The sequence below is a fragment of the Mixophyes fleayi genome, chromosome 5 (genome assembly GCF_038048845.1).
Source record: "Mixophyes fleayi isolate aMixFle1 chromosome 5, aMixFle1.hap1, whole genome shotgun sequence".
Lineage (NCBI taxonomy): Eukaryota > Metazoa > Chordata > Amphibia > Anura > Limnodynastidae > Mixophyes > Mixophyes fleayi.
In genome coordinates, this window is record NC_134406.1 from 273,591,832 (window position 1) to 273,614,732 (window position 22,901).

The 22,901-nt window shown below is 38.5% G+C and overlaps 1 protein-coding gene across 1 annotated transcript in view; it reads left to right on the forward strand.

Annotated features, from left to right (window-relative positions):
* Positions 1–14,078, forward strand: part of TMIE (transmembrane inner ear) — a 55,869-nt gene extending 41,791 nt beyond the window's left edge. Inside the window, exons 3-4 of the mRNA XM_075211421.1 lie at positions 2,647–2,796; positions 12,239–14,078. Coding sequence (XP_075067522.1) covers positions 2,647–2,796; positions 12,239–12,348 — 260 coding nt within the window. The 3' untranslated portion in view covers positions 12,349–14,078. The remainder of the gene's footprint in view (positions 1–2,646; positions 2,797–12,238) is intronic.
* Positions 14,079–22,901: the final 8,823 nt, after the last annotated feature.

Below are 22,901 nucleotides of genomic sequence, written 5' to 3' on the forward strand. Positions count from 1 at the left end.
AAGTACATTCAGTGGTGTGGGGCAAATTGAAAAATATTCAAAATGCACTGACATTATCAAAAACAAGAGGTTGTCACACGCTAAAACTCCAACATGTATATGATGGAGAGGATGGAGGAGCAGCCGTATGTGTAGTGTAATGCAGACCTGTTGAAGGTTTTTTATATATTTTATTGTGGTGCCCAGTGCCCACTCCTCTACGCAGTCCAGGTACATTTATTGGTGCAATTCATAAAAGTTCAGGGTTTTTAATATATTGTGGTGACCCACTCCTCTACGCAGTCCAGGTACATTTATTGGTGCGAATCAAACAAGTTGATGGTTTTCTTATTATATATATTGTGGTGACCCACTCCTCTACGCAGTCCAGGTACATTTATTGGTGCGATTCATAAAAGTTCAGGGTTTTTAAGATATTGTGGTGACCCACTCCTCTACGCAGTCCAGGTACATTTATTGGTGCGATTCATAAAAGTTCAGGGTTTTTAATATATTGTGGTGACCCACTCCTCTACGCAGTCCAGGTACATTTATTGGTGCGATTCATAAAAGTTCAGGGTTTTTAATATATTGTGGTGACCCACTCCTCTACGCAGTCCAGGTACATTTATTGGTGCGAATCAAACAAGTTGATGGTTTTCTTATTATATATATTGTGGTGACCCACTCCTCTACGCAGTCCAGGTACATTTATTGGTGCGATTCATAAAAGTTCAGGGTTTTTAAGATATTGTGGTGACCCACTCCTCTACGCAGTCCAGGTACAATTATTGGTGCGAATCATAAAAGTTCAGGGTTTTTAATATATTGTGGTGACCCACTCCTCTACGCAGTCCAGGTACATTTATTGGTGCGAATCATAAAAGTTCAGGGTTTTTAATATATTGTGGTGACCCACTCCTCTACGCAGTCCAGGTACAATTATTGGTGCGAATCATAAAAGTTCAGGGTTTTTAATATATATTGTGGTGACCCACTCCTCTACGCAGTCCAGAAAGATACCTTGTTGCAACGTTTTGGACTAATAACTATATTGTGAGGTGTTCAGAATACACTGTAAATTAGTGGAAATGCTTGTTATTGAATGTTATTGAGGTTAATAATAGCCTAGGAGTGAAAATAAGCCCAAAAACTTGATTTTTAAACTTTTTATGTTTTTTTCAAAAAAAATCCGAATCCAATACCTTAAATCCGAACCGAGACCTTTCGTCAAGTGTTTTGCGAGACAAATCCGAACCTCAAAAATAACGAAAATCCGGATCCAAAACACAAAACACGAGACCTCAAAAGTCGCCGGTGCACATCCCTAGTTAAAAATATGTAGACACTTCCACAGACTATGCTCTTTGTGAGAAAAACAGGTTAACAGTCCACACACCAGCAGTGTGGTTAACATAACATGCCCTAGCACACAGCAAGGCAATGCTTCTCTTATTAAAATGCTTTTGCATTCATTAGACAAACTTGTTCAATTTTAGATTTGATATGACATGATACAAGACAATTGATAGAAGAAAAAAAAAATGTAATAAATGGCATACAAAATAAAAGGGATTAAAATACAAAAACAGAACACTTACATAGATTGTATTGTCTGTGTGCCTAAGATAAGGCAGGGGTGCTATGGATGGCTTCTTAATTAGATTGAGTCCCAAAAAGTGACAGTTTTATATAACATACAATGGGTTTCTAAGTCCACATTCTTTCCCTTCTTTGCAGTCACTTTCCCCACCATGCTATTTGACCAGACTAACATCTCCACATACCAGTATCATCTGGCTAACTGGGGTAACAGACTTGGTAACAAGCTTATCTCGTAAAATCTTGTAGTAAGCTTTAGATGTGAAAAATGTTTCCTTTCAACAGGAACAGAGGAGGAGGTCAATTAAATCAGAATAACCCTCTTACCTGCCTGACCTCAATCATTTTACAGGTTTGCGAATCAACCATTTATATACACTCATATTTGATGTAAACGCTATCACCACACTTCATAATATTTCAGCACTCTGTAAATAAAGGATAATAACCATCATCAGTTTTATCAGTGGATGTTTTGCATTTACAGCGTTGTCTTCGTGCAAATAATTTTCTACTGGTAAATGTCCCAAGTCTGATTGTGTTTTACCTTAGAATAAGAGAACATGTTAGTTAGTAATGTTTAGTTTAATTCTTTCTATCAGATGCACCCCCAGAAAAAGGGAATTCTCCCTTAAATGTGCCTTTTCCACATCTGTATCTCATTAAACATTCTTGTCTGGCAAGCCAAAATGTAATTTTTACTTGTATGTACAAAAATAGGTGAAATCATCTACACTTAGCAATGAGTGCCCTCGATCTTCTTAGCTCTACCCGTCAGCCGGTTCCATACACTTGGACCACAAGTCCTGGCACTTATAAGTAAAAGCTGACGCATTTGTGCAAAATTAAGGGTTAGACAGCACAAAACAGCAATGGCATTGCGTTTCTGCACTTTTCTAAATTAATTTTATAATCATGACACATAATGATGTTTTCAGAAGTGTTTGGAGAGATTTTAGAAAGTGAAATTTGCAAACAAATGTGATAAACAGTTGCTTCATTTCAGCAAAATACGATAATTAATGAAACGTCTTCTTGTTTTGTTTGACTCTATTTACGGTGAAGTCATCACGCTGTGCTGCATTTTCAAATGTCGGATCCCAAGGACCAAGAAAGAGATCGAAGCTCGGTACGCTCAGCGCCAGGCTGGAAAGGAATACGCTGACAAACTGGAGAATGTTCCACCATTAAATGAGCTGACAGAAATACCTGGAGGTAACGTCATTTCCCGCATTTCTACATAGCAGTAAAAGCCATCTATTCATGTAATGTTATGTAAGAGTCTCTTATTGGGTAGAATCCTTTGGTTGTGCCCTGTCTGATTACTAGATATTGTAAGGTGTATGCACAATGCAGGAGACTCTGTAGAGGTTGTAGGGGGGATTCCATCTTCACCATTTGTCAATCAAAATCATCACATTACATCCTAAATCTGTGCATAGCGACCGTACTGCATTATATACAAACAGTTAGTGTTCAAAGTGAGGGGTATACGGGGGTATGTCATACTACCACTTCTCCTACTACCTTCATTGTCACACTATCACTTTACAGTCACTTACAATATATATGGATGTGTATATATATATATATATATATATATATATATATATATACATATACATACAGTGGTGGAAGTGGGGGTATGTTGTGATATGTCATACCGCCAATTCTTCTACTGCTATAATGGAAACACTATCACCTTCTATTCACTTACATTCCTATTACATTTCCATGCCACCACTTTTAAATCTTCATTTTGCCCACAGCGAACACCCATATAACACCCTGTGATCTAGATTACCATACAAGCCGTGGTATACCATAAAAAAGCACACCGGTTTGCCAGAAGCTTTTTTGGGTGGATGGGATTGGACCCATGGTGTCCAACAAGTCTCACGTCGTCATTGTTGTTAGGTTATTACATTTAACCCTTTCAGTATCAACATGCGATTCACAGTGATGAGTGTTTTACATTTAAGGGGTCTTGGTTGGTTCTCAGACCCTCTGAAGTTGGCCATAGGTGCACATACGTGATCACAGATTGGGTGTCCTCTTGGATACTTGATTGGTGCTCCGACACATGGTGAAAGTCATCTCATAGACACAGCTGTCACCCACCAACCATCATAATGTCATAATGTTTCCTACATGAAAGAGATGATCTTGGCCTAGTAAGACACAGATCGCCTCTGGTACAGCCCGGCCTGGTGTAACAGTGTGTGTTTACATGCTTCAATATAGACTTGAAAAAGCTGATTTTTTTCGGCCCACTTTTACTCTACATCAGACGCTAGTGAGCAGGGGAATGAAAACGCGATTTGCGCCATCTTTCACCCTCCCCCACCGACTTAGGGATGCAAATCTCATCACCAATAAAAAAATGTGATACCTTTTCCTGTGAGGAAGTTATGGAATGTAGGTAAGTTTCACTAAGACACTACGGGCTAGATTTACTAAGCTGCGGGTTTGAAAAAGTGGGGATGTTGCCTATAGCAACCAATCAGATTCTAGCTGTCATTTTGCAGAAGGTACTAAATAAATGAAAGCTAGAATATGATTGGTTGCTATAGGCAACATCCCCACTTTTTTAAGCCCGCAGCTTAGTAAATCTAGCCCTAAGAGATAAAGTATCAAACTTTCTAAAAGGATAAAAATGTAGATGTTGCCCATAGCAACCAATCAGATTCTATCATTTATCTAGTACATTCCAGAAAATTATAGCTAGATTGGTTGCTATGGGCAACATCTACATTTTTTTTCCTTTTAGAAAGTTTGATATATTTACCCCTGGGAATCATTGAGAAACCAAAAAAATTGCAGCCATAAGTGATAATTGTTACATTATTTTTCTCATATAATGAGGCGCTGTTTACTCTGATGACCTTTTCAACTGTGTAGATTTTTTTTATACCACATTAGCCCATGGTCATCACTTCCAGTCTAGGAAGAGCTTAGAAGCCATACATAAAAAATGTAAGTAAAAAAGATAAATTCTGATACCTGATATAAAGGAAGGTCTGACACCCCTGTATATAATACATACATGAGGAGTAGAAAGAAATAACCACTGCTGCTTCCTACTGATCAGCTCTAGCTGTACCCCAGAAAATCCTTCAGTAGGTGTCCAGCTGTTTTGGTGTGTGTTGGAAGTGTCTGAGGCACTAACCACATCGGTGCTTGTGCCGTTTGTCCTCTGTGCAGGGGAGTACCGGCAGATCTCTCAACAATTAGAAATTATGTGCTGGATCTCTCAATAAGCAGAAATTCTGAGCTATATCTCGGTAAATCTAAATTATGTGCCGGATCTCTCGGTAAACCGAATTTATGTGCCGATCGCTCGGTAAACCGAATTTATGTGCCGGATCGCTGGGTAAATTGAAATTCTGTGCTGGATCTCTCAATAAACAGAAATTATATGCCGGATCGCTCAGTAAAAAAATCAGGGACTGTAGGGAACTTATAGTTATATTTATTGTACAGGGCTCCCCAACCTGGGTTATTTGACTGCATCTTACAGCAGCCACTTGTGCTGTTCGTCTATAGTTGGACATGTTCCAAATATGTTTCTCCACAGGATGTAGAGGTGACATTTTCCAGAAAGGTGACATTTGACCAGGATCGTGTAGGATATCAGGCAAAGTGTTAGCTCAATCAGACCATGAAAATCCTAAATTGGGGAATGCACCTCTATTCATTTATAATGCCCATTTTAAGAGATGCTGCAACTTTTACAGTCAGTTTGAAGATCAATTGAACCAGAACTCAAGTTTTTGTTGAGACAATCTTGAAAATATCAAAATTCAGATTTATTTCGACCACCATCCATGGTGCGTATTTTACAACTACTAAGCTGTTAACTCATGTTCAAAATTTGTGTTCACAGCTCACAGATATAGCTCTTAAAATAAACTGTAAAATGTTATTTTTGTATCTGTTCGAACCTTAATGGTTACATTTTGTTGTATATTTTAATTTAAACAGTGAACATTACTCAGTTCAACATTGAGTTTGAATTAGCTGTTAAAATAATAATAAAAAATAATGAAATGCAATGTACAATTAATCACAAAACGGTTTGCCTGTTAGGATTGAGCTGGAGGATTTATAGTGAATTTTCAACCTTTAGAACCGATTCTTAGACTCTCTTAGAGAATTGCTAAGAAACTATTTTTTGGGCATCTCTACCCATTGTGTGCTATGGCTGCCACTGTGTCCTGTTCCACATGTACAGTAATTATCTGTAACGGAAAGATTGTTTTCTCTTTGTTATAAGGCTATTGAGTTCAGCTAATTATTTAACTTTTGCCAAATTCTGAACATGTGGATTTTCCAGTCTACATATTCATTGTAATCACAGTTGTCCCAGCTCGGACTACAGCTTGTGTGGTTGGAGATATTCTTTTAAGGTATTGATATCTGTTCTGCTGATAAATATAAGTATTCTCATCTCACTACCATAAGCAAAGTTTTCCAAACTGTTCTGCGGAATTTCCAACTCATTCTGCATTTGGCTGCAGAATTTTGTCTGTTTTACCAGCAGAATTTTGCCTAAAGTGTTCCGCTTGGAGTCCCCCTATCGTTTTTATTCCGCACGCACTTCTCCTTTGTTATATCCCAACCAAACTGCGGAGCCAAATGAATCGACACCATGGTCATCCCAGATCTATTTGTAGACTATAAATATCATGAAACGCGCAATGCAGATCTTACAAATACATTGTGAAATGACAAAGCAAAAGCTGGTTAAAGAATTTTGTGCCACAGCTAATTGGTCTGTTTTGCCGTGAAATCTTTTCTCCCAGGGTAAAAATAAAATCATGACTCTTAACTCCCCCTCGTGCTATTTTTATTAGATCATAATTCATTAGTCTAGGCGCGCACGCACCTCTACTAGACTTGCAAGACCAAATAGCTGATAAAGACTATCTGGAACATAACCTTTTGTTACTTAAAACACATTTTAAAGCTTGATAACTTGAAGATGGTGTAATTATAACCATATCAGCCTATGCAACTAATGCAACTAGTAATCTGTGCTACTGTATCCTGATATGGAGCACAGATATTTTGATGGGAGTTACTTTAATATAGTTGTAGAGGGCACCATCACAATAGTGCTATAGTTGCACTCCTGATTGACATCACTTTCAAACATATTAGAAAAATGACCTCAAGTTCATTAAAATACATTTTATGTTAACTGCAGAAAATTATAATTCTGCATGTGACTCTGTCCTTCTGCATGTGTTTACATCAGGGGTGGGCAAACCTGTCCTCAAGGGCCATATCCAGTTCATGTTTTTAGGATTTCTTTAATCATGTACAGCTGAGTTAATCTATTTGGCTGGGTCAGTAATTATCCCACCTGTTTCTACAGACAGAAATCCTAAAAACATGAACTGGATATGGCCCTTGAGGACAGGTTTGCCCACCCCTGGTTTACATAGACAACCTACCTGATTCATCCCAATAAAGGAGGACAGACCTTAGATATACTTAAACCACGTACAGGCTGCCATTTACAATGCATTTGTTAATGCATGTTAAAATCAAAGTACAAATGCATATAAACTGCATTCTGTTTATGTATGTGTTTAATATGCATGTGATTTGCTGTTTTTATACTTATAAGTGTGTTAAATCTGCATTTTTTAAGTTGTTATTTTGTTGAAACGTAAATGAAAACGCTTCTAAACTGCGTCTCATTTCATTTAAAATGCACATCCAATGAAATGAATCATTGCATCCCAATTCCTCCTCTGAAATTGGGTAGGAGAATTTCTCTCATGGGCCGCTGGTTCCTACGCAGACAAGAGACCCCTTAATTTGTAGAGATGGATCTTATTGTTTAAGGGAGATTCTTGGCTCTGGTAGTCTTACAATTTCCTGAGCAATATGTAAAAAGTAAAATACTAACTGCTAACAATCCTAATTCTAATCCTTGTTACTAGCCCAAGCCTTAACTCTGACCCTCCCCATATACTTTTTAGCTGGGCCCACTAACGTCTTACATTGGTCCTGGGTGGGTTCTACCTTACGGGGGACCAGACATTTGGGAACATGCCTTAAAAGAAGCGGTGTTAAAATATTTCAGTAAAAATAATCAACATTTATAAATAACATGTCAATCAGAATATCAATCTCTGAAGCCCCGCCCACTGATTGCTCCGTTCCATTATGTTAAGAGTAATTAATATATATACAATATTTAATACCTTGTACACATGTCCCCTTTTATAAAATGTATTTTATATTTCAGTTTTATATATTTTTCTAAGATTGCCCTGTTCCATCTACTACTTTACAAATGACATATTTTGGGGCTAAAATAGCCCCAAAGTCAGTATTACGTGTTTATTTGTATTTATGTACAGTACCGGCAGTATATTAATGTACACAGAGTATAGTTTTTGTTGTATTTAGTCGATAGATGTTTTAAATAAATCACAAGCAAATGTAGCAGTTAAAACACAAACTCAGAATTCAGAAGAGCAAAAAATAAAGCACTGATTATCTGATTTTACTTCAATACAGGATATATTGCCATGTATTGTTACAAAAATGTATTCTTAGGTGGAAGTGGGTAACTTAAAAAAATACAAAGTTTTAATTATATCACAAATTTATGCCACAAATTCCACCAGTATATAAACTTCTCACACTCGGAAATGAGAGCACCACTCAAATGTTTGCTGATATCAGAAGACCACTTATAAAAAACAAAAACAAGCAATAGATATAGATATACTAATCAGCTAAAAAGTGAGCTCATCTGGTAATAAAACCCATCACAATGTCAGTGACATCAGAATAGACCCTGAGGAATCTGTTATGGTGAAATGCGTTGGTTTGGTTTAATCTTGAGCTGTATCTGACTTACAGTGATAAGGAATCAACTCTACTGTTCCCACTTGTGAGTGGATGTTTAGTTACGTTTTGAGCTCTATAACAACATTTTTTAATTTTGGGTGAAATTGGTCTTTAGAATGTAGAATGTGGATGATTGAAATAGGTCAATTTTGTCAATATGTGAGTGACAGGTGAAGCAGATCCCAATTCAGACTCTGGTGCAAGAGCTGAGTAGCACAATTAACGGAGAACAGGTGGGAATAAAGGAACTGTACAAAGTTATTTGCAGGAACGGCCTTTCATTTGGAGCTGCAGATGTCCAAGAGATAAATATAGAAATGAAAACATCACAATACCTGCAGTCTGGGGATATTCACGAATTGCAAATCATCTATGGGGCCATTCTTGGAACAAACCAAAATACCACGCCAAATATTTCTATTTTTAACACATTAACATCTGGTTCAAACAAAAATTCTTAAACAATTTTCTGCCAAAAATACATTTACAAATGGAATTGTCAGCTTAGTAATTCTAATATACAGTCACGACTTGATATAAGATTGCTGCAATGCTAGTGCTTCACGTACTATTGGCTGGAGAGGTCAATTCACAATGAGCCAACCAGAAATGACAATACGGTGCGGCTGATTGTCATCATCATCATTGTGTATTGCTTTACAAGCCCCCCGGTGGCCTCAAGAGATACGCCTCAAAATCTGCCTATCTGGGGTGCGTCCACACCTCATTGTGTGGCAATAATTTGTGTTTACTGTACTCTGATTATATTTGCCCTCTCACCCATGACTGCCCCCATTCCGCCTCTCCCGCAATGTGGGTTTGTGCTTTATGGTGAAAGAGGAACTAAACCAGGAAAAAATGCTGAAGAACATAATCTGTACTATCATCTTTTTCCTAATGCCATTGGCCCAACATTTGTACTTTAGATCACAAGCCTGTGGGCTCCCCAAAGCAGCAACGCCCGATCTAAGAGTAATACTCATGGATATAGACCCCGATAAATCACCCATGTATCATGTATGACTAGATAAATACCTAACAACTGTTAAAGTAAAGTATCTAGGACAAACTAATGTCCGTCCATTACCCATCCACAAACCACCCAAACCAAGTCCCGTACGACCCCACTAATCACCTGTTCCTATTTTTGGTTAAGTTTCACCCTCATGTGGTGTCTCATGGGAGATGTGAACAAACCTGGGAGTAAACAGTTAACAGTAAAGCTGTAAATCCACTAAAAATTTAATTCTCACTTTATACTGACACGTGGGAAGTGTCATCTTATATAACTCTTACTTTGAATGAACAACACCGACCTTGCAATTTCTTTATCAGAAAAAATATTTATTTTGGTCGTGCCATTGATCTTTAACTGTGTTTATTATACATTTGCATTGTGATGTTGGCTTTGACTTTTTATTTATTACATTTTTCTCTTTTTATAGTTCTTTCTCATCATTCTGCACATGAATTCATTTGAGCTTGTTTACTGCTGGAGAGCTGAGATTCACATGTATGTCTTCATTTCTATATAAACATCCATAGCACCTATGATTCTCTACCCTCCATCCATTGCCAATCTCTTCCAAACTACGGGGCTTATTAATGTAAGTGGGGTTAGTCGCTTATAATATATACATAGATTTTGCAACAACAACTATGTTAGAAAACCTATCGTGATTGTGCAGGGTGGCACTGACCAGCAGACTCTCAAATCAGACTTTCATTTTAAAGATGAAGATTTTAACTCTTTCACTTCCAGATTGCCCATTTTACAGCTCATATTGTAATTTGCATAATGTCAATATTGTTTAGGTGATAAAAACACGTGCACAATATGAAACAAAGTCAATTCTGAGGACAGTTAATGGTTGATCTTTGTTCTAGATAGATGAGTCCAGTTTCCAAAAGCCGAAAATTTACAGACTTTTATGACCCACTTGATTATTTTTATAATTCTTAAAAAATAATCTCCCACCTGCACCCCCAACTTTCGAGGCAGATCTCTTGCAGCTAAAATTCCAAAAAAAATCGCTCCCAAATTTCTTCGGATATTATCCAAATGTCCAGATAATATGAGCCCACGTCAGACGTTATCCACAACTGTTAATCAGGCCATTGTAGAATTCAGTGGTACTTTATATTTCTGACCTAGTAGTTGAAGAGAAGATACTTACTGGCCGCAGTGTACACAGAAATGTTGGTCCAAAGTGAAGATTTATTTTGTCTTCTCTGCGCCAGTTATGAGATACACAAGGACTTGTTGATGGTTGTATCTTGTTTAAAGCAGCAATCCCAAGATTGCAGGCTATAAGAAGATATTTACTTATTTAGAAGTTATTTACCATTTTTCTTGGTTTGATTCTTCAGGATGCTGCTAATGGTTTATAATTCTACACAGTGTCATGTGACTACCATGCCAACCACAGTCACATGGCACATGTTCTAGTCAGCAAAGAGGCTTTGGTCCACCTCTCTGAGCTCTGTCTGCTCTGTGTACTGTAAAATCCTCAGCCTCCTCTCTCCCCTCCGCCATCACATGACATGCTGAGAGCTGTGAGCCTGTGTGTGACTAGCAGCCAGAGAGATTTTGAAAAGGTGAAAATGATTTGTAGGAGGAAGGTTAAGAACAATGACTATCAGATGTATGCTTAAAATATAGTTATGACATAGATATCATAGAAGCGCAAAACTGATCCTAAGAATATATCACCGTAGAGTTATCGGTGGTAATCGTTTTCATAATTACCACCAATCCGACATCGACAAGCCCTCCAACTAATATCCAAATTTCTACCTTAAAGCCAACGCTGGAGTTTTCCGATTGGATCACCATGCTGACAGCAAGTTATCCCCATTGGAGAAATGTTCACCACTACAGCTTGACGTCATTGCGACGTCTTTCAATAGAAATTTAAAGCGTCAATGTGGGGACCCCTAAGGTTAAGTGTTTAAACACTTAACTCGACATTGCCACTTTAAATTTCTATTCACAGATGTTGCGATGACATCAAGCTGCAGTGCTGAACACTTCTCCCATCGGGATAACTTCCATCGGAGATCTCCAGCATCGACTTCAAGGTAAGTCTGTTTATTTTCACATCGGTTTGCCAGAAATTCGGATTTTAGTTGGAGGGCTTGTCGATGTAGGATTTTTCATCATCGATCAAGCGAACCCAACCCAGAGTTATATAGATGTTTAAAATAATTTTAATAACAAAAAACACAATTAATTAAAAGTCAATATCACATGATAAAAAAAAATATATAAAACAACTCAAAATACTATGATTCGGACCTGTTAAACTAATAAATATCTTCCATGTAAAAGTCTCCTATAGTGCACATATAGGGAAAAATATATAAATTGTGTCTTCCAAAAAGCAGTATTTTGTGCCTTGATCCTGGATTGCTGTTCATATAAAATCAAGGGACCATTCCACACTTTCCAAAATACGATTGTGTCAGATATAATCCATATAGCAATGTCACAGTCTTGTGACGAGCATCTTTCATCCTTTTTTTAAGGGTTTTTAATGGCATTATTAATGGTTTTTGGCAACATATGATATTTAAGGTCAGCGCTCAGTCCTTATGCCCAACGTTGGGTGTAAAAGGTTTTGAGTTTTTTAAAATATATTTATCTTGCTATGTGGGATTGCTGCTTTAAGTTCAGCAACTATGTAACTATAATAACTATGGACCTGTAAACCTGTCACTTTGTAATTTCACTCTTCTCTGTCTGTCTTTCTTACTGCTTCCTCCCTGCTCTTCCCTCTTCCAGGTTCCTCTGAAAGCCTTCCGACTCTCTCTGGTCATGTGCAGTCACGGGCACACAGGGTCTTGCCTGTTGTAAACGAGGAAGATGAATTAATCCTTCAAGGGAATCAGTGACAGATTCTTCTCTTTCCAAACTCCTTTAGGAAAACTTCTTATCTTTTTTATTATTATACTTGGGTTACATGTTTTTTTTCCTTAAATCTATCATTTATTTAAAGATCTTTCGTCTTGATGTACTGTATATAAGCATCAACTTTATGTGTTTATAAATTCATGTGTAAACAAAATCTCATTGGTGATTTAAACGTATGTAGTGTATGTGTCTCTCTGTTTACAAGCAGAAAATACTTTTCGACCAGTCTAAATTATGTTTACAGAGCATTTGCCTACTTTCAGGACCAAGAGGCAAGTGTGGGTCACATGACAATGTGATTTGCGTATTAATCAGACTTCTGGCCGCTGTGCAGCGCCGCGATTTGCATCGTGGCGCAGGGAGCATGGCCATGATGAGGCGATTTGCAGTGTATTGCCTAATAACAGCCACTCCCATTTCCCAAGAAGCTCAGGAAGGATGGGGGAGGGCGCCCTACAAAATTTGGGAGACATATATTCCCGTAAGAGTAGGCATGTATGGTTTACAGGCACAATATGTGAAAGATACAGAGGATGATGTGAGTGAGTTCTCTGTACAGCGCTGCGGAATTAGTGGCGCTATGTCAATAAATGGTGATGATGATGATGATGATGTAGGTTAGGCAAGTTTTATATATTGATCCCAAGCAATAGGCTCATGTAACATTAATAAACATCAGGAAATGGGAAACATAATTTATTTAAAATGGTTTTACACATTTAGATCTACTTTCACTAGCTAACAAATCTCCTTTAAGTGTACATGTGCACGCATACTACTGGTTGTGTTGACTATATCACCTCTTCACCTCTCATATCCTCCTCCCTCTCACCTACTAGACTTCTCCCGTGTTGCCCCAAACCTTTGGAACTCTTCACCACACCTCACACAACTCTCTCCCTACAATCCTTCAAACGCTCCCTCAAAACCCACCTCTTACTGCTCACCTATCCTACCACCTCCTGACCATCCTGTCCATCATCCTCTCTTCCTTTGCCCACCACCTACATTTTTACCAGTCCCTCACCACCCCTCTCTCTAGAAAGTAACTAACTACAATGATTTCACAGAACAGGACACAATGACAAACAGTAAAATATAGTAATACAATAAAACAGTGGCCTAAACTAATAGGGTCGAATAATAGAAAATGAATTGGAGCCTCTGGCCATGTACCGAGAATATTAAAGGTTACACTTCATAGAAACTAACTGGTCCCTCTCACCCCTTTATCTTATAATGAAAACTATCTGATCTTCTCTAGCTGTGATCAGAAAAACGTAGGATGCTGCTAAGTGTTAACGGGGGAGGGAAGGTGGGGTGGGGTATTTGGGGAATGTCCCGTCAGGTAGTATAACACTAAGGACTATCACATCCTCTGTACATGTTAGATACAGCTAAGCTCTGCAATGACCTTTCTCTATATGTCAGACGGCTTCTCCAGCGTTGATTGTCCCTTTAATAACTACAGAGGAGGTTTCTCCATCAGAGGACTCATCAAAGTGATGGAAATATTTTTGTTAAAGTCAAAAAACAAATGATGCACAAAAATATGCAGCATTTTATTGGATTTTATTTATTTCATCCTTAATTACTAGACTATCTGTGCTTTCCCATTGTCTTCTTTTCTGCAAAATATGTCCATTGCTGGTAGAAGACCACACAGGAGGAGCAGTAAATCTTACTCTGCTAAAAACATATTTTGATTTTATTAATTAAGGCAGGGTTTCCCAAACCCAGTCCTCAGGGCTCCCCAACAGTGCAGGTTTTCCATATCTCCTTGCTGGAGCACAGGTGTATTCATTACTGACTGACACATTGTAACAGATCCACAGGTGATCCTAATTATGTCACATGTGATCCAAAAAACCTGCACTGTTGGGGAGCCCTGAGGACTGGGTTTGGGAAACCCTGAATTAAGGTGATGGATATATATAAATATATATATATATATATATTGGTCAAAGTGGAAATTTAGAATTTGTAGTATGAAAAATGTGACTGGAATGTGATAGTGTTACAATAAAGGCAGTATGAGAAGTGGCGGTATCACATACCCCCCGTTCACCCCTCACTTCCAGCACTGTGTATATATTATTTTTTTATTATTATTATAATTTATTAATAAACTGTCAACATATTGCGATATTTCATATGGCTGTATTGAAGGAATCATGATACAAAACATTACATAAACTAGAAGGTAAAGATGGTTTTGCCCCACTAGCTTAAAATCTAGGAGGTGTGGGGAATATCTGATACATAAGGTAGAGAGATAATTAATGTAGCAGTTGGAGGGGATTCATTGATACAGGCACTGTGATTGTTCATGGCTCTGGGCCTTTGGTAACTACAGATACATCAGTACATCCTGGTTCTGGGCTGTTAGTAACTACAGATACATCAGTACATCCTGGTTTCTGGGCTGTTAGTAACTACAGACACAGCAGTACATCCTGGTTCTGGGCAGTTGGTAACTACAGATACATCAGTACATCCTGGTTCTGGGCTGTTAGTAACTACAGATACAGCAGTACATCCTGGTTCTGGGCTGTTAGTAACTACAGACACAGCAGTACATCCTGGTTCTGGGCAGTTGGTAACTACAGATACATCAGTACATCCTGGTTCTGGGCTGTTAGTAACTACAGATACAGCAGTACATTCTGGCTCTTGGCCATTGGTAACTACAGACACAGCAGTACATCCTGGTTCTGGGCAGTTGGTAACTACAGACACAGCAGTACATCCTGGTTCTGGGCAGTTGGTAACTACAGATACAGCAGTACATCCTGACTCTGGGCCATTAGTAACTACAGACACAGCAGTACATCCTGGTTCTGGGCAGTTGGTAACTACAGACACAGCAGTACATCCTGGTTCTGGGCAGTTAGTAACTACAGATACAGCAGTACATCCTGGTTCTGGGCAGTTGGTGATTACTGGTACTGTGCTAGTTCCAGGCTATATATGCAGGTACTGCCACGTGTAATCAAGGGCACTGCTGCGGCTTCTGTTTGCCCCCCCCCCCCAGGCTGCCATACTCATCCTATTTGGGTGTGAACAAATGAACCTCCTTCCCTGAGCAGAGGTTTGTCAAAAGCTGCAGTAGAAAGAGCAGCCTAGGAGAGGTGTGTCCGCGAGGACCAATAGGAAGCGATTGTTCTGTACAGATACTTTCCTCTGCCTGTAATTCAACGTGAATAGCGCCAGATCCTCATCCAGCCCCACCCCGGTCACTGCCTCTAAGCCCCAAGGAAGACTCGGTAACCCCCCTATATACACACCACTGTATATATGTATTAACATTTAAGAATACAGACACAGAACCTTAAGCCGCCACCAGCAACAAACGAAACCATTCCAAAATATAATTAAACTGCTCCTAAAATATGACCTGCAGAAGTCTCAGTCGCTCACATTTCTCAAACTATCCTCCACTTCAAGATGCTTCCTCTAATAGGATGGTCCTAACACTAGCAGAGAGTACCCAGTGAATCACATATAGTCATAGATTTCTACATTAAAAGCCGACCTTAGCAGAAGGTTCTGCAGGACCTCCAGCATCTAACGACAGAACCACCACTCCCTGGCGGCTGCAGACTCCATATATGCCTCACAGACAACAGTGTAGAAAGAGCAAGTTGATCAATCAATTTTATGGTAGCAACCGGAGCTTGAAAGAGAAGATTAAAGTAGATATGGAAAAAAAAACCCACACAGAATCCCCAGACGCTGTATATTCACCAGCGACGAACAGTAATCAAAATTGCTTCTAAAATATGAATAAAATGCAGAAGTCTCAGTTGTATATATTTGCAAATACATATTCAGCCATCCTCCACTTTAAACACATTTCCGGTAATAGCAAATACTGTATAGAATATATACACAGCCGTGTGCTCAGGATGAGGCAAATCGACAACTTATATAAACAGCAGACCCGGGACAGTAAATTGTTATTAAATAATTACAAATGAATGAAAGGAATTTTCTAACACCCTAAAGTCTCATTTCATGGTTTGCTGGTAAAACGTGAAATGATTAAACTTGCAATGTGTGTGTTTTATACAACACTACACTATTACATATGTTTCTGTTAATAAAGGCTTATTGTTCATTGCTGAGGGTAACTGGCCACTGTCCTGGGGAGGTTATAAGCAATGTCTGTGCTGCTCGACGTCATGGAAAGTAAACAAGCTAACATTGCATTCATTAAGTTACATATTATCAAACTCAGACGATTAATATTATTGTCGACTTATAATAACACTAACTAGCTGTTACATTTTATAAAAAGAGTTAAATAGGCGAGTTTAATTGAAAAGTATGTTGCTTATTATCTAAAGAGGAAGTAAATGGGTTATGTAACAGATTAATACACTTCCACTAATAAAGTCACCTCTAATGATAACACTTAATGCCTCTATGAAATGAGCTGACTTAGAATTTACTTGTACCCTTCGAAGGTTAAAATCTATAAGATAGTAATAGCCAAAGAGTACAGTTACATTTTTTGGGATAACTTTGCTCTAACTAAGTAGTAAGATAACTCTGTAGATGCAAATTATGTTAAACTCAGCTCCTAGCCTGCTAACATAGATCTACAAAAGAGGGATCTTTAATTTTAATTCTGTGAATTGATGCATGCTAGATTATTTATTATAGTCATGGAATTGAGCCATAAGCAATGCTCAATGCTCAGGGTTCATGACAAGAGGTATTTTAATAACTAATAAGTTAATTTATTGAGCTGTGGCTAATTTTCGATAAATTGTTAATTTTACTAATCTCTATAGATCTTAAATCACTTGAATTCATCTTAAAACATTACGGAATGGCAAAGCCAAATCTCCATTCCTAAACACCCCCAGGACAACCACAGGCTTACAATATTAAAGAGACTGTTTTAAAAATGTCCAACTTATCTTTTAAAAAGCAGAAATTAATTCAAACAAATCACTTCCCATAGACAAAAAAGTAACATGTTGGAGATTTGTGCCCAGTTGTGCTGGCACTTGGCACTTAATGAAAGAGAAAAGGGATCTTTGGAGAAGTACCAGGCAACGTTTTATAATACGGAGTGTACCCTGCCTCCTCTGTATAACCTGTGTTACAAGCCCTGTATGAAAATAAATCTATTTTTAACATTTATTTAATTTCTTTTGGCTAAAGCCTGTTTGGAAGAGAATTGTAGAGGTCTGAACGCGGGTCTTACTTGGCTAAAGTAAACCTTTAAAAAATAGTATTGCTATTTTAGCTGTTAAAAAAAGGAAGAGAATTGCTGTTCAATTCACAAACACAGAGACCTTCAAATTTGCCATCTAGGGAAGGAGGATTTGAATTTAAAAGTTGCATGAAATACAGTATTATAGTCAATAGCGAGAAGATATTGATGGTTATTTATTTTTCCTAAAGCCGCAAATAAAAAAAATAGTGCAAGCGAATATAATGAAGTGTAGGGGTAAATAAGACAAACCTTGTAAAAAGGAAAAGTGGAGGTGTTGCCCATAGCAACCAATCAGATGCTAGCAAATAATTTGTAGACTGTACTAGATAAATCATAGCTAGAATTGGATTGGTTGCTGTGGGCAATGCCTCCACTTTTCCTTTTGTAGAAGTTTATAGACATATAGACATGTAGTGCTTCTTTTAGGAGCTCCAGAGATGTGATAATACCTCATAATGTTTGTTACAAGACGACTGATTAAGGGTTTTGGCTGCCGTAGGATAATACACCTATAGCCCCCTCCCCCAAAACTGCTCTATTTTTTATATAGCCAACGGCAGTCATTTCCATTGCCCCATGCAGCCATTTTCATTACCCCCCCTCAGCCATTTCCATTACCCCCCCTTAGCCATTTCCATTACCCCCTCAGCCATTTCCATTACCCCCCCTCAGCCATTTCCATTACCCCCTCAGCCATTTTCATTACCCCCTGCAACCATTTCACTACCCCCCCTTCAACCATTTTCGTTACCCCCCCAGAGCAGACATTTCATTATCCCCATAGCCATTTTCATTACCACCCCCCCTCCCACAGTCATTTGCAGTACGCCCCCACTATCACCACCCCTGCAGCCATCTTCATTGTGACAGTCTGTGAGACTGTGTCTGTCTGGCTGCCATTTCTGTTTACCAAACAGAGATGTTTTGAAAAGGAGATAATGATTTGTAGGAGGATAGTTAAGTCAGATTCATGCTTAAAAAGTACTTACCTTGCTGTTTAAGGACGGACAAAAATACATTTTCTATGTGGGACTTCTGCTTTAAACAGCAGATTACAATCCCTCAACAGATCATGTTTTGTTTGGAGTATTACTAATGATTAACTCACCATCCATGCTTGGGGAAATGCTGAAAAGTCCAACAAGACGACCAGATGTGTCGTTAAACTATTGCAAGAGCCTAGTATTACTGCCATCCTCTGTGGGATGGTTGGATGTGCAGGAGAAAAACCGCTGTCTGCTTCCTAAAAAGAAATCCCAGTGTCAGGGAAGGATACAGTTTGTACCTCCAAAGCGGATATGTCACCAAAAATATTGAATATTCAGAGCTTACTTGTGACAGGATCGACCGCCTATGCCACCCTGTCTGTTGTTGCTGGGAACCGGCTGGGCTTACTTTGCCACTGTCCCCTTTCGTTATTCCGAGTACACCCCTCCTGCCGCAGTAGGAGGGGCTGCTGCCACCACTGAGATCCTTCTATGGCACTCAGAACCACGTTCCTTCTGGGTAACTGACGCTGCTAGTGTACCTCGTTGCTGGTGTACCTGGGCTGGTACTACTGACCTCTTACTATGGATCAGGGTTGCTGTGAATGGCCTATCACACTGACCAGGGCTGCTTGGTAGCAGGCAGAGCGGTGGTACTGGAGAGCTGGGTCCAACCTCAGAATCTGCCGGAGAATGGAGTTTGGATCTAATGTATAGGTCACAGAATTTTCAACATGGAAGATATTTTCAAGCAGGTCTATAAAGCAAGTGATGTTTATTGCTCAAGTGTTCTGACAAGGACAGTTCCACTGATTAGAGGTATCAGTGGTCAGGTCAGATGGAACATCAGAACGATATATTTCAGTGTACAAGTCAGTGCATTTTATACATATTTGGACACAGGCTATATTTAGAATCAGGATGTAACCTGCTTACCAAAACATAGATTTAAATGCATTGCAAAACTTGCGATATTTACACTTACCTGTAAAATTCTATAAACGCTGTGATGTCCTGCATCTTTGTTTTAGACGCAGGATATATAGCAGCACATTTTAAATTAAACCTTCCTGTCTCCAAGTGAAACCTGACACCTCAAAAAGGCCCGATTAGCATTCGACCTTTAGTTCCAATAGTTGCAGAATACACATTCCCAAAGAAAGGTATAAACTTTTAAAAAGTCATTTCCCCACATCACTATAAACAGCAGACTTTCTAAACAAAGGCCATTGTCTCAGATATATACATCAGACATAATACATTTCCTCTAGGAAGGCTAAACAGAAAAAACACATTTTCTACCTTGGTCTCAGAAATAACGATTTCCTATCTCAAAATATACACAATATTAAAAATAAGTGCATTGGCAATTTATATAAATAAGCACCCTGAGATATTTCCTTTAAATAAATTTATACCATAAGTTATTTTTCAGTGATCCAGTCACATTACTTTTTATTATTACCAGACTTTAAATGAAGTTATTATGCAGCAATGTGATATTTTGCTTGTCATTTAGAATATACCTACCACCCCCTCCACTGCTACTGATACTTTGTATCTTTGCACCATTAAAGAAGTACCTCATAAATTGTTATGACTCTATCCTGCATTGTAAATGACTTGCCCATTACATGATTAAATAATTAGCTTGCACAGCAAAGAATAACAATCATTACATGAAGAAGACCAGATGTAACGTTAAGAATTTTAATGAGCACAACACAGATTGAGATATAAACATGATTTATGTCTTATCTCTTTCACACACATTGTACATTTTTTATAGCATTTTTATATTTAAATGAATCAATGGATTTTCTGTGCTTCAGTTCAACATATTACTATTATTTTTTGTTTAAATTAATCCTTGCCATACAATTAACTCTTACAATCCCTCCGCTTGTGCTTTTTTAGAATCCACATTAGTGAGTTTAATTGTAAATGAACTTTCTCCTTTTACATAGTCAAGCAAATCATGGTTATGTGATTTATGGTTTTTTTTAGCATACGGTATAAACAATACAGCTTACCGCATGACTTAATTACCTATCAAACATTTCTTAGAAAAGCAATAAGCAAGTATAATTATTTCATAGCACATACAAAAAAAACATAATAATTAGAATGGTAAAGTACAAAATTATAACAGTATGTTGAAAGTATAATATTCTTTACCCATGAAAAGTACCTGCATGCATTTACCCTCCTCCGGAAAATTCCACGCCTAGACATGCATCGTAGCAGCACAAATATTTGGGGTGCTCAAGCACCCAGAAATGGCTCATATGTCTACATTTAGTACTTTATTAAGTGGAGCATTTAGGGGCATATTGACCAATACCCAATTTTTGGGCAGGATCATTTTCATTCTATATTGCCGTGATAAGGAATGAAAGATCATGACCATTTATTTAAAGTGTTCTGCTGGGACAGCAGTAACAATGAACAGCTGTACAATATACCAGTCTCTTATCTCCTCTATGGTCTCTATTGAAAAGTGGCCACCTTTGCTATAGTAAGATTTCTCTACGTCAATGCTATCACCATCATCATCATTTATTTATATAGCGCCAGCAAATTCCGTAGCGCTTTACAATTGGGAACAAACATTAATAAGACAATACTGGGTAATACATACAGACAGAGAGGTAAGAGAACCCTGCTCGCAAGCTTACAATCTATGGGACAATGAGAGTTTGAAACACAAGGGCATGTGCTACATCATATTGCACAATGGATCAGCTACAATGCAAAGGTAAAAGTATTGAGTGGGCTGTGCGCATAACAATGTTGGTCAGAGGGTTGTTGTCTTGTGTTAGCTGTGTAGAGGGTGGTAATAGCACTGTGGCGTAGTGGTTAGCACGTTTGTCTTACAGCACTGGGGTCATGAGTTCAAATCCCGACCATGGCCTTATCTGTGTGGAGTTTGTATGTTCTCCCCGTGTTTGCGTGGGTTTCCTCCGGGTGCTCCGGTTTCCTTCCACACTCCAAAAATATACTGGTAGGTTAATTAGCTGCAAACCAAAAAAAATTGACCCTAGTCTCTGTCTCTGTCTGTGTGTGTGTTTGCCTGTCCATGTCTGTATGTTAGGGAATTTAGACTGTAAGCCCAACGGGGCAGGGACTAATGTGAATGAGTTCTCTGTACAGCGCTGCGGAATTAGTGGCGCTATATAAATAAATGATGATGATGATGATGATGATAATAGGGTATCCTAGGGAGATTAAGAGGATGGTTGAGGAATATTATAAGCTTGGGTGGGTTTTCAGAGATCGCCATAGGCTTGAATGGCTAATGTCATGGGCCTCAAGTACTGATAATGTTTGATGAATCACAAAAAATAACATACAAACCCATGGGGACAGCTAGTGCTTAAAATAACAGTGGCAATCCCCGAGTAATATATTAATAGGATACTTATAAATGTGGCTTTCCCCTCAAATTACTAGGGGATGGCAGCAAATATCTGCTGTGGTCCCACTGTTATTTTAAGCAACAAATTGCATAATAAATAGACCCCATAGATTGGTTACCACAGAAACATTTAATTGACTACACCATAATAAATGTATTTTCTTATTTTATCACAAATTAAACCAAAACAGGAAGTAGCTAATTTAGCATGCAACACTTTGTTAAAGTATCTTCCTTAGTACAGGATCTCTTCAGCACTATACGTGTTACCTCTCGCAGTCCATGACTAACATTCTGTTCTTGTAAGAAGGACTGGAGATAGTCTGTTATTGTTACAGGAAGTGGCATCATTGACATTTTTAGCGTGATTGGGTAAGCGTGAGCACAAATACCAAATGGCGCTTCATGTATATTGGAACGTAGGGATCGTCAGTTATTTAGAGCATAGAAAAGACCCGGGTAGAAGGACACAAACAAGATGCATGCTACTCTTCTCCCTTCCTGACTCCTAGAATCAGGGCTGCTCAGATGGTGATAGACATGGACTTTATTGTGAAATGTGCTTATTGCACAAGACACCATTTACTTACTGATTAACCAGTACACTTCAATATATTCCATATGATACATCCAGAACAAAAGTCAAATCCGCAGTGGTCAAATTGGCGGTTGGGTGGTGATACGTCGCAGCGGGTGCAGGAGCCTTGTCTGGTGAGGAGCTGTGGTCTTTGTGATGCTTGAACCCAAGTGTTACTGCCTCTGGTGCTTGTGTGTATACTTAGAAGTGCTTGATCTGGTCCAGTCTACCTTGACAATAGATAGAATTCCAGCCTCCAGGCAGCTCAGATTCGTTTTCTTGAGTCTCATGGACCTGTGAGTGAAAAATACTCATTAATGCCT